Source organism: Aedes aegypti, chromosome 3 (assembly GCF_002204515.2).
Source record: "Aedes aegypti strain LVP_AGWG chromosome 3, AaegL5.0 Primary Assembly, whole genome shotgun sequence".
Lineage (NCBI taxonomy): Eukaryota > Metazoa > Arthropoda > Insecta > Diptera > Culicidae > Aedes > Aedes aegypti.
The window spans coordinates 268,252,806-268,270,409 of NC_035109.1; the positions used below are offsets into that span (position 1 = coordinate 268,252,806).

A 17,604-nucleotide genomic window follows, 5' to 3' on the forward strand; every position below is an offset into this window, starting at 1 on the left:
CGAAATGAGATTGTTGTTGTCATTCTCGCTTCAGCCAGGAAGGGTCGCGAACGATTTTTTGGTGGAATTTTTCTACAATTTCCTCCGTTGGAAAAGTGCTCATTTGTGGTCGGAAAGCACACCGGAAGTGAACTGCATTCCGCTCGAATCGAATGGAAAAGTGTTTGTCGGGTAGATATTTGAAAATTTGTTGCTTTTAGATTTGTATCCGTCGACCCAAGCCTTCGAGAGTGTGGATAAGAGGTAAGTTACATACGGGAGGTGGTTTTTGCTGCTTCTGTTATGGGGGCTCTGAGAAGCTGACGTTTACTGCGCTGTTGGAATTTTTTTGCTTTTCGAACATTTTCCCGTTGGGTTTATTACGCAAAATTGCTAAATGTTTGATGGAAACGCAGCGAATGATGGTTTTACAATGTTTTCTTACGCAGGTTGCGAGGTACTTTCCAAACTTTGGAAACCGAAGAGATTAACGAGGCGACGACGGAGAATTTCGATCCAAAATGGTGAAGAGAAAAACTCAACCAATAATCGATTCAGAAAGCAGCAGCGATTCCGGATCCGGTTCGGATCTTGATTCGGTTTGTAGCCCATGAAGAATAATTATTATGGTTAGTTTTGGATTAATGTTTTGTTTTTGTTTCTATGCAGGAGCTGCTGTCATTGGCCAAGAAAAAGAAAACCGCCAGGCTGGCATCGAATTCTCCGGGAGGGAAGTCATCGGATTCCGATTCGGAGGATGATTCCGAGCCAGAAGCGGCAGTGCAGCGTAAGAAGCGAAATGCCAAGCCAGCCTCATCCTCGGAGTCGGAAGATGAGGAAGAGGAGGAGGATGAGGAAGAAGAGGACGAGCCGGAAGAGGAGGAGGTCAAACCCGCGGCCAAAAGTGGCGTAAAGCGTAAACAACCGGATGAGGAGGAGGAGGAAGAGAAAGGCGGATCGGAACCGGAGGAAGGCCAGGTTTCGTCGGAGGAGGAAGAGGAATCTGGTACCGGTTCGGGAGATGACAGTGATGATGAAAGTGGAAGCAGCAGTAGCAGCGATTCCGAGTTCAATGACGGGTATGATGATGAGATGATGGGAGATGAAGAAGATCGGGCCAGATTGAATGCCTTGTCGGAAAAGGAGCGTGAAACGGAAATCTTCAAGCGTATTGAGCGACGCGACGTTATGAAGACGAGGTGGGAGATTGAACGGAAACTGAAGCTGGCCAAGAAAGCAGAACGCGCGAAGGATAAGGAATCGCAACCTCCGAAAAAGAAAAAGAAGAAGGACAAAGCGAAGAAACTGGCTCAGCAGAAGGAGCAAGAGGAGAAGAAAAAGAAAGCCAAGGCTCCTTCTCCTGTGCCGAAGGAACCGTCTCCACCTCCACCAGTCGTTCAGCAGGCTGAGCCTTCCGAGGGAGAAGCTAGCGACAGTTCCCATTCCTCGCCGGACAAATCAAAAGACGCAGAATCGGCTTCTGGTGCTTCGGATTATTTCGATCCGAAAGAACGTTCAAAGGAACGAAAGAAGAACGTTGAAGCCAATCGAACAGATGACAAACGAAGCAATGCCATGGCCATGTTGAAAGCGAAACGAGAAGGTAAAGCCAAGCGTGAGGAAGAGGAAGCTAAAAAGGAAGCGCAGCGCAAGGCGGAAACCGAGGACAAGGATGATCTGGATGATGTTCCTGGTGGCAAATCGCAAAAGCTTAAAGCTTCAGACATCTATTCGGACGATTCGGGAAGCGATAGTGAAGATGATAAAAAGTCCGATCGTCGATCGAGATCCGGTTCCAGTAGCGGCAGCGGAAGCGACAGTCGTTCCTCCTCCGACGAGGAAACGTGGGACAAAGAAAAGGACTCCAAGGAAAAGAAACCCTCGTCTAGTTCGTCCAGTTCCAGTAAGAAACCTGCCGCTATCAGCAATAAAGAGGAGCTCAACAAGTTACGAATCTCGAGGCACAAGATCGAACGCTTCATTGCGCTTCCGATGTTCGATCAGATTGTGCTGAACTGTTTCGTGCGGATCAACATCGGGAACAACAACGGAAGACCGGTCTACCGCGTGGCGGAGATCGTGGGAGTCGTGGAGACGGCCAAAATCTACCAATTTGGAAAGTGTCGCACCAACAAAGGATTTCGACTGAAGCATGGCAGTCAGGAGCGGGTGTTCCGGCTGGAGTTCATTTCGAATCAGGACTTTACGGACAGCGAGTATCAGAAGTGGTTGAGCGTTTGCGAAGCCACTGGAACGGCGCTGCCCTATGTGGACGTCATTGAGAAGAAACAGCGCGAAATCAAGGAGGCGATACAGTACGAGTTCAAGGATGCGGACATCGACAAGCTGATCGAGGAGAAGAATCGATTCCGGGCACATCCGACCAACTATGCCATGAAGAAGACGCTGCTCATGAAGGTAAGTTTGAACCCGAGATCCGATCATCTTCAATAGAGACTTTTAATGCAAGTCTCTAATACAATTTCGAATTTCCACGGGAGGTCTCCTATTAAATCAAAATGGTCTCACTTCAAAATGAAATCAGTTTTCTTATTTTTCGATGCAATTTGTTTCTGATTTTTTCCCTCGCCTGTAGGGCCTTTTAACCACTACTCAATTATTTAGGAATATTGTGGTATTGGGCAGTTACCGGGAATCAGACCTGACAGGCTGTGAAAGCTTTACCTTTTTTCTTCTGGTAAAAGGCACGATCATTTTGAAGGGTTTATGTATAATCCCTTTTTTCTACACTTTTTGAGAGTAATTTTAACCGCAGTTTGCAACCGATCGTAAATCGTGTTATCAAACTGTTCACGAATCACGATGGCCACATCATCTGCGTATCAAATTACCTCAACAATTTTATCTTTCAGATTTCTTAGGAGTTGTCTACTCCGATAGACCACAGTAAGGACGATGGCACTCCTCCTTGAGGACATCCCTCAATAGATCTTATAGATATTTGCGCACAGATCAGCGGAAATTGTCCGAGTCATAACCCATTCGATTATACTTTTATCCAAGCCCCTTGGCTGAACTCATATAGCAATACTACAGTAGCGGTTCTCTACCTGCGGCCCCTGTTGAAGTGCTACAAACAACCCGCAGACCCCCAAAAATTAATGCTTTTGAAATCAATGTTCATGCAAACCTCCCACAAATCTCAGAATGCTTTGTCAGATATACCGTGTGGGACCGAAATGCGTACAGCTTAGAAATCCGTACACTTCGCTCGATGACATTGCAACACTTGATTGTTTCTTGCTAGACCACGATATGGTGTTTCCATAGACTTGAAAAATGTATCCGCTCACTGACTTGCGATCTTCTCGGTCACCAGCCCAGTCCGCATCAGCAAAACCAATAAACGGCTTCGCGTGGTCGTACCGTTTGAATTCCATCACTATATGTTGAATTCCTTTTAAATAACGTACGACACGTTTGAGTGCCATCCAGATCCAGTGCTGTTGATTTGGTTGTTGTTGAAATCTGCCAAGTTACCCAACAGAGAAGCAGATATCCGGCCTTGTCGACATCATCGTGTACATCAGACTTCCTAGAAGCTCTCGATATGGCTCTTGGGTTCGCTCACCTTGGGTTTTATTTAATTGTAGACCTTTCTCCATAGGACTGCGAGATGAATTGCATTTAGCAATACCGAATTTTTCAAGCATCTTCGCGATATTAGCTTTCTGCGATAATTCCATTCTTCCGTTTTGTTGATCGTATTGGATCTTGATCCCAAGAAAGTGCTTCACTACTCCATAGTCGGTCATATTGAACACACGGAACAGCTGCAGTTTCAGGGCCTGAATTTCGCTCAAATGGGCTCCAGCTATAAGTAGGTCATCCACGTAAAGTACCAAGAATATGGTTTCACCGGCTGTTTTTCCAAGTCGCACATAAAGACAATAATCATGTCTAGACCTCTTGAATCCGAGCTTCAAAATGACATTGTTGAATTTCTCGTTCCAACATCTTGGCGGCTGCTTAAGGCCATAAATGGACTTCTTCAGTTGGCACACTTCACCATGGTTCGCCTTCACTCCGTCTGTAATCGCCATGTAAATCTGCTCGTGTAATTCGCCATGCAGAAAGGCTGTTTTCACATCCATCTGGTGGAAGTAATACCCTTTTTGAACGCCAACTGCCAATACTGTCCGTATCGTCGTGAGTTTTGCCACTGGAGCATACGTCTCTTGATAGTCCAATCCAGGTTTCTGCAGGTAACCCTTGATTACAAGTCTTGCCTTGTGTCTGATGACAACGCCGTTTTCGTCTTGTTTAGTGCAGAAAACCCATTTCGATTGTAACGGTCTCACACCATCCGGGCATTGAACGATCTTCCAAACTTGATTGTCCTTCAAGGATTTTAGCTCGTCGTTCACAGCAGCATACCAGAGCGCCCTATCATCACGGTCTGTGATTTCCGCATAGTTCGTCGGTGAATCTACATGGTTGGGAATTTTAACAGCAGAGGTTGCTCTAAAACCGGTGAAAAAATCCAGGAACTTACCTGGGAGTCTGCGCTCCCGTTCGCTGCGCCTCGTGGTTGACTCTATGCAGTCTTCACGTCTTGAATGCGAAGGGAGCGCCTCAGGTTATGTATCGTTTCGGTCTTCAACTTGAGCTTCGTCCTCGCCTCGTCTGTACTCAGTTCATCGGGGAAATTTTCGGAAACTTGATCAGCATAATCATCATTATTATCTGTGACACTTTCACGGCCGGTTTCCACATCGTTCGCAGCATTATCAACTCTCTCTTGCTCGTAACGTATTGGAATCACCAGCGGACTATCATCAACCGGCTCCGAATTTGTTGCAAACGGCATACAGGTCTCATTGAAGCGTACATCTCTCGCAATGAAAACTTTTCTTGCTGACCTATCCCATAAACGGTAACCGTTCGGAGCATATCCGATCATGCTTTTTCCGTCCAGCTTCTTCCTCAGTTAGGTAGGTATCCATGCTTTGCATCCAAATATTCGTAGCTTCCCTAAATCCAGTTTAGTTCTGGTCCAACATTCAGCAGGGGTGATCTTTTCTTGAATTGCCATGGTCGGGCTTCTATTCAGCAGGTACGTTGCAGTAGACGCAGCTTCACACCACATATTTTTCGGCATTCTTGATTCGATTAGCATGTACAGTCAACTTTCGTTCGTTGCCCACTTAGTGAAAGACTTTCACTAATCGGGCTGAGTTTCGAGCTGTCAAATAACATAGAACAAAAGAAAAACAGAGCTACCAACATTGATAAATTGCTTCTTATGTCAGAAAATGACGTTTGTCTTCGTTTTAGGTGGGCTATAGCCCAACTAACGGGAGCCCAATTAAAACGTAGCCCATTTAAAGATAGTGCAACGAACGAAATTCGACTGTATCTTACCTTCTCAACCAACGTGCGATTGAATCGCTCCGCAACACAATTTTGCTGCGGTGAGTAAGCGACCGTTGGCTGGATCAGGATTCCCTTTTGCCTGTAAAACTTCCGTTGCTCATTCGAACAATATTCAGTGCCTTGGTCTACAGTCAACTTGCTGATCATGAGGTTCCAATGGGCTGACGCCATCGCCACATATTCTTTAAAGCAATCAAATACCTGTGATTTCCTTTTGATGGTGTAAATTACAGCAAAGTGGGTGAAGTCGTCTATGAATGAAACAAAATAGCGGGATCCATCCCACGCTGGAGGATCTATGGGTCCACAGACATCCGAGTGTATCCGCTCCAAAGCACGACTTGTTCGTTCACGGCAACCATTAAACGGATCTCTACACTGCTTTCTCTTGACACATGTTTCACAGAAATCGATTTTCTTCAGCTTTTCTTGGATTTCGGTAATTATTCAGTGCTTCATAAGATTATCCATGGAATTTTGGCTGGCATGACCCAGACGGCGATGCCATATTGAACTCACCTCAGCTTCACACAGGTTGGCCTTCGGTGTAACTTCGTCAACAACCAATTCAAGCTCGTACATATTTTTATTCAGGAACGCTTCTGCAATTACTTCACCGTCATGCTTCATTATAGCTGATTTTTTTCCAGTTTTACCGGTAAACGACAGCTCGATGCCAGCTTCGGATAGCTTCTTCACAGACAACAAATTCTCACGGAGGCCTGGCAGATAAACCACATTCTTCATCTCAAACCGGATCCCAGTTTTGGTGAAACCTCGTATCTCACCTTCGTACTCTCCGATCAACGTCACACCATCCTTAGCTACATCCACAACGAACGGTTTTTCCAACTTCCGCAGGGACTGAAGATAATTCTTGTTGTTGACCAGGTGGTCACTACATCCCGAGTCAACGCAGAACACAATTTGATTGGATTTCTTCAACGATGTGGTTCCCTGGCCACGATCACAGGGTTTGACGGTGCCAAAGTAGAAGGTGCACCATAATAATACCCGTCTGTGAAACATATCACCTTCCCAATACTTTGGCACACCTCCAACGGTTCATGATTTATCATGAAACGGCTGCATTCAGGCGGAGGATCTGTTAATATGTTTCGGCATATTAGCAGGTCCTCTTCGAACGGAGGGACCGCCAGGGCTCATTAGTTACTTATAAACCAGTGCTGGTTGTTTGATGTTTCAATTCGTTTACACGAGCTGTAGCATCCTTTGTACTAATCAGCAATGGTGGTTAAGTTTCGAAGCCAACGTGTGATCAATCGTTTTATAATGCAACATAAGAATGGGTGTTTGGTGGAACTGTACGTTACACTCGTCGTTATTAAATTTAGTGATTGTGAAGGTGCTAATAGTGATTTGATAATTAAATCTATAGTGATGAAAATTTGAAAATTAAGGTGAAGTGATTCTGATAGTTTTGTTAAAAATATAATAATAATGATGTGAACTCTACTAATTTAATGAAGGCCATAATACATTTTGCAATCATTTCTCTGAATATAAACATTATTGCCTAGTTCTTCAAACATGCATGATAAAAGTGTTAATAATGATAGCGAGTGCAGAAAAATGGCTTGAAGTGATATTGTTTTACTGTAACTTTGTTGCTAGTGCTAAATTGTAGTTTGAAGAGTAATGACTCTACAGCAACTTGGTAATGCTAACAGATGGTAAATGCTAATAACAATGAATTTATATGAAAATGGTGTGATGTGAAAAGTGATATTATGGAAAGTATATCTGAAGTGTATTACGAAAGTTGATGAGTGATATTCGGTGATAAACGTGATAGTGTCGGGAGTGTGACGATAGTGAGTGATGAAATGTTATGGGTAATGAGGACCTTTTAATAAAACTATTTCGTTCTTCACTTTAACCACTTTAGTAGCATTTCAGGCCTTATCATAGTTTGTACTAGACTGCAAAACTACGGTAAGGGCTGATTGCTGCTAGGGTACACAGTGACCATTTGAGCAACATTGCTTAGGAACGTCTGTCTGATGAACGCAATAGAGGCTTATAAAAGCAAATGCTGGGAAGGAGCTTAGGGCAGATTAAGAGTGCCAGTACTACCCCTATCGCTACCAACAAAAAAAAAAAAAAAAAAAAAGATTTCTTCAACGATGTGGTTCGGTTCACCATGAAGGAGACTGCCTTCGCTTCACATGCCGAGTTTGCTTCACCCTGATGTTTCTTCAGCCGGCAGTCCTTTTGCATAGGCCCGACTTTGCCACAGTGGTGACATTTTCCCGTAAACTTCTTGACTTTCTTATTCCGTCCTCCCACAAACGCTGCTTCCTTTTCTTGAATAGGGTCTTCATAACGATCCGTGCGCTTCATTTCCTCAGCCAATAATCTTTGCTTCACAACTTCCAGCGTAAGTTCAGCTTCATTCATGTTTTCTAACGCCGTAACAACAGGATCGTAGCTGTCCGGCAATGTCAGGAACAGCTGCGATACTAACTCGTTCTCTTCTAACTTAGCACCTGCTTTCTGAACATTATAATAACTGTTTGGGAGGATTATTGTGCTGTACGGATTTTGATTGATAATTCCAAATTGAAGCCGTACAGTGCAAAACTTTAACATATTTCATCACGTTTTAGTCAGTAAATATGATAGTATGGAGCTGAAATATAACGCTAATAAATTAAGAAAAAGTGTTGAAGCAGTGTACAATGGCCAATAATTCCCGAAAGCTGCGAATGCTTTAGGTATTTTGAAAATCACGTCAGAGATTCGGTATCACAGGGGATAGGCAAAACTTTGCCTAAACTCAAATGCTTATAACTTTACAAAACATGGATGAAATTGGATGCATCCAGAGGCAGTCGACGGCAAATTTGGTCTTGTTCCAGGAACTTGCTTGGCCATGCAAACTGGCCTTCGGACACCGGAGATGTTCCAAACATTCCGAGATCATGTCCAAATGTTTTTTTTTCTGTCGCTTGTATTTTTGTGCGATGTGAAGTTGTAAAGATGTTTACAATTTTTCTTGAAACTAGAACTTATTGGAAGTTGAATGCCGGTGGACGCATTATGATTCGTTAGAAATCTTCAAATATATGACCATTTCCGTTAAACTGATTCCGGAAAATATGGTCAGTCATGTTTGTATTTCCAATCATATAAATATTATCCGGAGGTATATCCAAGTGGGCATCAAACTTCAAAATTATGCTTTCGACAGCACTATTAGATGCACGAACCACTGTATAGCAGGTTCCAGGTACCCTGGGGGAAGTAGTCAATTAGGAGCATGTCTGAAACCATATCAATATTGGTGTTAAACTTCAAGATTTTTGAAGGTTAAACTCCCTGGAGCATTTGCAGAACCAGCGGCTGCTAGACCACTGTACAGCAGGTTACAAGTGCCCCGGGAGATGTGGTCATGTTCCGAATTGGCCACTTCTCTGGGGGCCCCAGTGATCTACTATAGAGTGGTTATTACATCTAGTGGTTCTGAAAATGCTCCACATCCTCCAAAGCACATGGAACCTACTGTCCATGATAGACGGTGATTCTAAAACTGCTTCTGGAAGTATGAATTTTATAAATATAAAACTTTGTTACCCAAATTGATATGAATCAGTATAGTGCAATTGGCCTTCCATCGGGGTACCTCGAACCTACTATACAGTGGTCATGGCAGCCGGTGGTTCTGGAAGGGCTTTCGGAAGCATCACCTTCGAAAATCTTAATATTTAATACCCATATTGAAGTAATTCCGAACATGTTTTGATTTGGCCACATCCTCCGGAGCACCTGAAATCTACTATAGAGTGGTCATGGCAGTCGGTGGTTCTGGAAATGTTTCCGGAATTATCACTTCCAAAAATCTTGAAGTTTGATGCCCATATTGATATGGTTCCAAAAAGATTCCTAACTGGCCACTTCCCCCAGGGCACCTGGAACCTTACTATAGAGAGGTCAGTGCATCTAATGCTTCTGAATATGCTGCTTGAAGCATCATTTTGAAGTTTGATGCTCACTTGGAATAAAAATACTAAGATGAAATTGACGTCTTTAGCATTTAAGTTTTGAATTTTGGGCAGCTGTACGGATTTCAAAGCATGTGTGTACGGACCTTAGTAGAGTGTACGGATTTCGATCCAAGACACGTGATTTTAATTCCTGTTTTTTAAGGTTTCTACGCAACTTCAGGCTCATTTTGAGAAATATGTGAAAGTCATAGAAAAAGGGTGATCAATTACAAATCCAAATATTTTTTCACAGAGGTTTTTATTTGGCTTAGTGCTTAGGTGTACGGATTTTGGTCCCACACGGTAAGTGCTTGTCATTTGGCAGACGTAGTCTAGTAATATTTTCACCACTAGACTACCAAACAACTTCTGACGTAGAATCGAATCGTAGAACAAAATTGAAGGATTTTTAACGTTAATAACGCAATCGATAGCAACTAGATAGTTTTTAGGCACCTCCATAATTCAAACTACAAACGATACATGTTGTTTTAAAATATGAGCCCTATAGCTTTCAAGAAATCTCCAAAAATCTGCCGGGAATAAGTAATAAGATATTTAAGGAAGTTCATTAATGCTTTATAGAGTTTCATATGATTGTCTGAAAAGTTTCACAATTTACTCAAGGATTTCAACAGAAGCTCAAGTAGATCTCGCAAAAATCAATCAAACCCTCGAATCCTATCCTTATCCACACAAAATTGTATTCCCTAACCTCCACCAAACCGCGAGTCTTATGGTTCCCCAAATCTAACATAGAGTGTTAAAAAGCAATACGAATTTGTAAATCAAATTAAAATGAATTCGGCTCCAAAAAAAGAAACGATTCCAGTTTCACTTTCACGCTCACACTGCAGAAACAATGAGTAACGTCTAAGGAATATGATTAGAACGACTGCATGCAGAACATTTAATTCTCGTGTGCAATCCCTTACATCAGGTTTACATCAAAAGTAGGTTATCAATATCTGCGTTGTTAAGTATCACAAATATTTGATACATCAAATGCTTTCTTTTAACCAACTTAGTACGAGATATATTACATTTATTCATCAATTAAGAAAAACGGCACTTATCCTTAATGGCTTCGTGGACCCCCTGAAAAGTCGTCACGACCCTCTAGGGGTCCGCAGACTATCGAAACCCTGAGTTATATGATGCATTATCGAATACCTACTTATTCAATATCGGGAGTAGCAATCACGGCTATTTCTTTGACTTAAAGTGATTTCTCGATTTTATTTACCAGCGACTGCAGCGCCGTAATGGTAGATTAACCTGATTGATACGCAAATTGAAATCTACAAAGAGGCATTTCAATTAAACTTGATTGATGAAGTAGTCAATTTTTTTCCATTGTCTTTAACATAACAGAGAAAAAGCTTTTAGGTCTAAGGGCTTTGGGAGTTGTTTTATCCTTTCTCCTGTCACCAAGGCACATCCCTGTTAGATGACCTTTGTTCAATATGATTGACAATAGCATGATAAGATAAAATCATTTGTTCAATGATCCCATTAGAGGCATTTTCCAGTTGTTGAACAGTCGTGAACTGTTCTACGTTATACAAATTTTTGAGATTTGAAATCGAACCGGATTTGTTTATGATGTGATAATGATTCTTCATCTGAAACATGCCACTAGCTTCTCCGATAGCATATCGTGAGATTAAAAACCACCTGTCGGATAACGTTTACAAAAGTAAGAGAATCCCTTCTATTACATATGTCTATGTTGTCAAACGACATGTAGTTTAAGAGAACTTCTCCTATTTTATTAATATCGGTGCTGCTCCAAATTGTATGATGGCCGTTTGCGCCGCACCCTTTCATAAATTGGGCATTATTTTCTTTCTGTAGTTGACAAAATAAATGACCGAATATGAAGGCACATCTTCAACATCTCCAGGAAAGTAAGTAGAAGCAACTCAGTTTATCCGCGGATAGTTGGCACATCTAATTTGATCGCAACAATGTCTCTTGGTTTGTTCCCTCCCCTTGGTTATGCGACCTTGCCGCGATGGGAGGGCATAATCCATTAGCCCATATGATGGAAACCAAAGGCGTAACCTGTAGTGGTGGTATCACATTTTGGCATTTTTTACTTAAAGCCGCGTCATAATTCATATGGCATAGACGCAATAATATCTCGGATGTGATCCAACGGACATTCTGCGTCATTGATAGAATTGATGCCCATTTCAAATAATTAATCTATTCGAAGTGTACATTAATACTATTGGTGACGTTCAGTTTGCCTTTTGCTAACCAGAATGATCCGTAGCCACTCTTACTATTAGCTAGCTAGATATATCGCTATCATATACGACGTAGGGAATACTTAGGAACTCTTAGGAAAATGACTAGTAGATTCACTGAGTAGAAATAAGTGGCGAAAATCTTATTTCAATATGGTTTTTACATTGCCATTATAAGAAATACCTCTTTTGTAACAGCGGTATAAATAATCTAATTCCAGCTTCATTTTCGCAAAATTTACAAGTAGAAAGTAGGCGTTGTGAAGCATTGCATTTGCCACCGAAAAGTGAATCTTGTAGGAGACTGTAATAGAAGCCTAAGGTAACTTTACTTTTCAATATTCACTATAAAAATGACTATGGAAAGTAAGACGCTGAGATCGATCATTAGGGTACACTTGCTAGTTTCGAAAAATTGTTGAACAGACAAGGAAAGCGATTTTTTTCTTTAAGGATATATGAACGTAATGACCAATAAATACTTTTAACAACAAAAAATGAAATTAACTAGAACTACTACTAAACAGCCTAATTTTGTTAAGACTTGACGACACTTGACATTTAAGACTCTAATCCTACGTAAAAGACAATAGTAATCAGAATAGCACTTGAATGACAAATTATTCAAAACCATTTCGACTAGACAGTATTAGTAATGCACTACTATTTCAAACAAATTCTACACTACTATTTCAAACAAATTCTAATGGAGCTGCTGATTTTCATAATGCTTCCTTTTCTCAGAAGCAAGGGAATATGGGTACTTTTCAAAAACTAGCACGTCACAATACTAATAAAAAACAGTGTTCATGTGGGCGCCATTGCCTAGTCCGTCTGAGTATTGGTCCTGGTAGAGGGGAAACTTGGCAATAGCCAGACCGAGGGTTCAGCCTTGACAAGTTAAGCTGTCAGGCAGCTCCAACTGAATACCATACAAAAAAAAAAAAAAAAGAAAAAAAAAAAAAAAACAATGTCTCTTGGTTTGCTTGTGGTTTGGACTGACTTTCGTCGTTTTTATTTGAATCGAGAACATTTGAGGCTTTATATACGAATATAAAAAAAAAATGATACGATTTTAGCACAGACAAACAGACGTAACACTTAGAACAAATCTCGATCAAAATCATAGTCACGAGGACATGTACGCCCAATGCTGATATCGGTGTGTTTGGCCGACACGCCAACAGATGGCGGTAATGTGTAAACGTCAAACGCGAACAAAACGATGCGAGCGCTGCGGGTGGTGGATTGGCCACCTACCATATTTTTGAATCGACCATTTAGAAGGTGATCGATGGATAGTGATGAGAGTGTGACGTCTGTTTGTCTGTGATTTTAGTATTTTCGAAACGCTAACATACAATCGGTTCTACGATCATTATATGATATAGTTTTGAATAGTTTGTCATTTATCTTTGACAGCCTAGTTATCATAGAACTTGAATATGGTCTCAAATCTCTTAGCGAAAAGCATTTTCACAAACTGGAACGATTTTTGTAATCTAAGCCAGAAATTTCCATATAACGTTAAACGCCTAGAGGTATGCAATGCCCTATAAATCTTCCGTTATTCATTCAATTTTGTTCGATTTACACTTCATTATCGAAGTAACCCCAAAACAGAAAACCGATTTTCAATTAGACGAAAAGTTATATATCCAATAAAAATAAATCTTGTGGCAATCTATCAACTGCAATTGATAGCTAGGATGCCAGTGCTTGTTTTAAGAATATAAACTATAATTCTTTGAAACAGCATGCATAATTATTCAAGTTTACTTCGAAAAAACTATCAAAGTTATCCCGTTTTACGGTACCTAAATACCATTATTTATTTAGGGATCTTGAATCAATCCCACATTGATATCTTCCTTGGTTAACCTTATGCTGCGCACTGCTGATGCGCCCTTTGCATGATGAGGGTTAACCTGGGTAATTTTTATACGATTCATATTACAATAACATGCTCCCACTCGTATTAATCTTCTTATTTGCGGCTAAATATGAGTAAAGAGAAATACAAGGTCAACTGTGCCTGTGGAGGGAACATCCTTCAAAGAACATCCTTCTACAGTAGCCTCTGAACAATTTCCATCTGACTTAGTTTTTAATAAAGTATAACACAAAATCTGCATAAGAGTAAACACGATTCCAGGGATTATTTCAATAGATATTGCCGGGATTTCTGCATAAATTAATTCAAGAATTGCTCATTAGGTTCCTCGAAGGATTTACTTAGAAATCTCTTAAAATTAAAAAAAATGGAAAAGTTGAAAATTAGCGTGACATAATTTGTGTACCATCCCTGAGAAGCTGTCTCTTTCCCAGTGAAAATGTCATGCCAAGAAGAAGAAGATGTTAAGCAGATATTGCGGAAATTTGTTTCCACTTTCAAACAAATGTTTTACAAAACAAAAATCATCTGAAAATCCTTTTGGGATACACGTTGATTGAAGGGCCATATTTGAATTAAAAGTACCTCTACAAAAAAAGTAATTTTCTGCTTTGTACATTTCTCTTTTTTGACTTGAGTTCAGTAAGGAATAAGTTAACTTTTTATTAAGAGTGATTCCGACAAATTCACAAGAAATGTCAAGAATTTAATCGTAACGTCAATTAAACGATCGTTTATTTAGATATTATGCATTATATGCAGATTATATTAAAAGATAAATTTTATCTAGGTAGAGTTCCTAACGCCTCACTGCTTTCACTTGTAGGAACGTGATGCAGCCCAACTGCGCGGAGAAGACGAACTGGCCCGCGACCTAAACACTCAAATCATGGAGCTCGAAGAGCGTGCCAGCACTCTGGACAAGAAGCGTAGCAGCAGTATTAGTTTAATTTCCTACATCAACGACCGCAACCGGAAGCGCAACGTGGAAGATGCCGAGAAGGCCATCAAGGAGGAAATTCGTGCCACTCGCGGTATGAAGATCGAAGATCCTTTCACGCGACGTCAGACTCAGCCACGGATGTCGTTCAAAGCATCTGAGAAAAATAATGAAGTCCCCACCATCCAAATGCCGGCGCCTCCACCGCCGGGACAGAAGAAGAAACCAGACGAGAAGAAAGCCGCATCCAGTGCGGACAACAACCTGTACTCGTTGCATGATTTTGAAATCGATCTGGACGTACCTCTTCCGGGTAAGTACCATGAATTTGAAGTGTCCATAATGATTTGAAGTCAATGCAATTTTTCCCTCATTACAGTCGGCTCTGTCAATGTACTTCCGAAACCGGTGGAGAAGCCGGTCAAAGAATCCGGTCCGAAGCGGTCACTCAACCTCGAAGACTACAAAAAGAAAAGGGGTCTTATCTAAAGCAACACACTATTCTTACCGAGAACGAGACAACTATCGGTATTACCTTACTATTACTCTATACTGTTTCCCACTAAGTAGCAACGGAATTAGTAGTTGCATCGGAATTTGAAAATGTTTCAAGCTTAAACATTGACAGACTCCACCCCCTCACCTAACACACAAGACACCACACCGAAGAGTTTGGTAATATCTATTCACCTGTTTTTGGATAAAAATTCAAACGAGCACTAGCGAAGATTCTCACGCTATATCCTCCCTTGTTGGCATGATTGATTCTTCGTTCGATTAGAGATCCTTAGAAGAATGCTTTATTTGAACCATGGAAATTAACCCGTTGCAACCACGATCCACGGTGGGTCGACAGACAGCAGAACAATAGCAAACTATTACGTTGATAAATTGTGTATCACTTAGACTGTCTTCTTCTTAGTTTTATTTATTTTCGTCATCCCCTCACGATATCACCGATGACGACGATGACGATGCTAATTGTGTAGGATAATCAAATTAATACTGCTGGAAAAGCAAATTTAAATACTATAAGTTCATTGTAAGCGCATTGCAAAAGGCAGGAAAATATTTCTGAGCAAGATAAGGAAGGAAAATATAACAAATGTATTGTTATAACTGAGATTGGGAGAGGACGTTTTTGTTGGAAAGAAAAAGGCCAATTTTTAAGTACAGTATCAGGGGGAGGGGGTCGAAAATTCCCTGGGCTTGGGATTATATTTTCCAGGGAGCGATGAGTTTTGATAATTGATCGCTGTTGTTAGTAGCTTTGATTAGATGTTGGGTGAATTTCAAAGCAATGGCAACCTTTTTATTACAAAATTTAGATTTTGTCTTCTGACCTAAAGATTCTGGTTAATCTACTGCATAGTACGGCTATCACTCATCAAAATTACTTTCACTTCGGGAAAATATAATTTCAAACTGGCGAGAAGATTACAAACTGAGGGTGGGTTAGGAGCACAGTCAGACCCTTGAATGTGCAATGTGGGGTAGTAATTGGGAATGCCATTGACGGTTTGTAATCTTCTACGAGGTTTTCGAAAACCAACATGGCGCGTGCACCGGGTTGCGGATAGGAGCAAAGGGAGATCAATAGCATCTACTTAAAATAATAGAGCAAAAAGCCGTTCCATGATTAGGTAATGTTTAGCGATCTTCTATGGTGTTCTAGTACTATAAAATTCTTCACTCACTGGGAATTCTGGCCTTGATAATATCAATAGTGATAAAAACATACAATAATACCTAACACTCAATGTAGCTTCAATGTAGTTATAAATGAAATAAAATCAATTTTCTATACTTGACAAGGTTTTGAAGACAATCAATGAGTGAAAGAACTACCTATTAGAAAAGCCACATCAGCTAAGGCTATACATATACAAATGTTGGTCATAGGGTCATGGCGAGCATTCGGTATGTATGTCTATGACTGATTCTGATCTAATAGGGGCACTAAAAGACCACGCGGACAATTTCGAAACAAATTATTTTTATACATCGGTCTTATGATCCGAAAGGCTCAGCTATGCTGTAATGTCATTTTTTAGGCTATTCATTAGTGCTGCTTAATTGTTTATTTTTCTAACAAACCTACATAATTACTCATTACTAATCACTGTTCCTATATTCTCTCTTTCTCACCTTCTTATCTGTTGCATGATTATGATCATTACTAATATAATGCATGAGCATGCACAATAAGAATAATTTCAGAATTGTAAGCAGTCAATGGATAACTGGATAGAATAGCTTCGAAAAGGATGCTCAAAACAGAATAATTCTGGTCAGGGAAGTATGAACCACATGAGTAAGTAACACATTTCATTTTAATAATATCAAATAATTTTATATAAATCAGCACCGCCAATCAGTGAACTGAATTATAATTTTATACCTGTACATAATAAAAACAGATAGTTTGTAAAGTTGTCACCATCGATTGGATTGCGTTTTTTTATAGTAATGTTCAATCATTATCAAAAGCTCCTAAAGCGTCGCATCGTGCCATCAGCAGTTCTTAGCATCACTCTCATATTGTTATTACTTTGTTGTTTATTAAATTTCTATAAAGCGATCAGCTCATTCTTTCTTACTTGTACAATTGTTTTAAGTTTTAATAAATCAAACCAAACTTCAAAACTCAAATTAAATTGCTCTCAGCACATTTACATTTTGCAGCATTAATCGCATTACTGTGTCAAGTCTTCTCCAATTTCCTATACCCTACCTATCATTTCCGATGGTGTTCAAGTGGTCCGCATAGACTATTACGGTCATTACCTATCCCTGCCCCCGGCTTAGGACTGACTTGCGCTCTCATTGCCCCACCAAACGCTGCAAAATGAAAATGAAAGTATCAGGGGGAGGGGGTCGAAAATTGTTCATACGTATCGCCTAATACGTAATAAATGGACACTGCCTAACTGTGGGGCATTGAAACCCATGCCATAGCTATGAATCGAAGATAAGACGATTCTGAAAGAAACGCCATAACGTATGATTTAAGTAACACACCATTCATTTACCGCTCAGGTAAATTGCTGTTATAGTGTTCTGATCAGGGATAGAATTCTGAGAAAATTGGGAAAATTTCTCACTGCGTCTTCTTCTTTTTCTTCTTCTTGG

General features: G+C 40.5%; 1 protein-coding gene across 1 annotated transcript; it reads left to right on the top strand.

Annotated features, from left to right (window-relative positions):
- Positions 1 to 15,597, top strand: LOC5579796 (RNA polymerase-associated protein Rtf1). Its single transcript, XM_001648059.2, has 5 exons — positions 1 to 243; positions 429 to 578; positions 649 to 2,397; positions 14,359 to 14,785; positions 14,852 to 15,597. The coding sequence occupies exons 2-5, from the start codon at positions 501 to 503 to the stop codon at positions 14,959 to 14,961; spliced, it is 2,364 nt and encodes a 787-aa protein (XP_001648109.1). The 5' UTR covers positions 1 to 243; positions 429 to 500; the 3' UTR covers positions 14,962 to 15,597.
- The last annotated feature ends 2,007 nt before the right edge of the window (positions 15,598 to 17,604 follow it).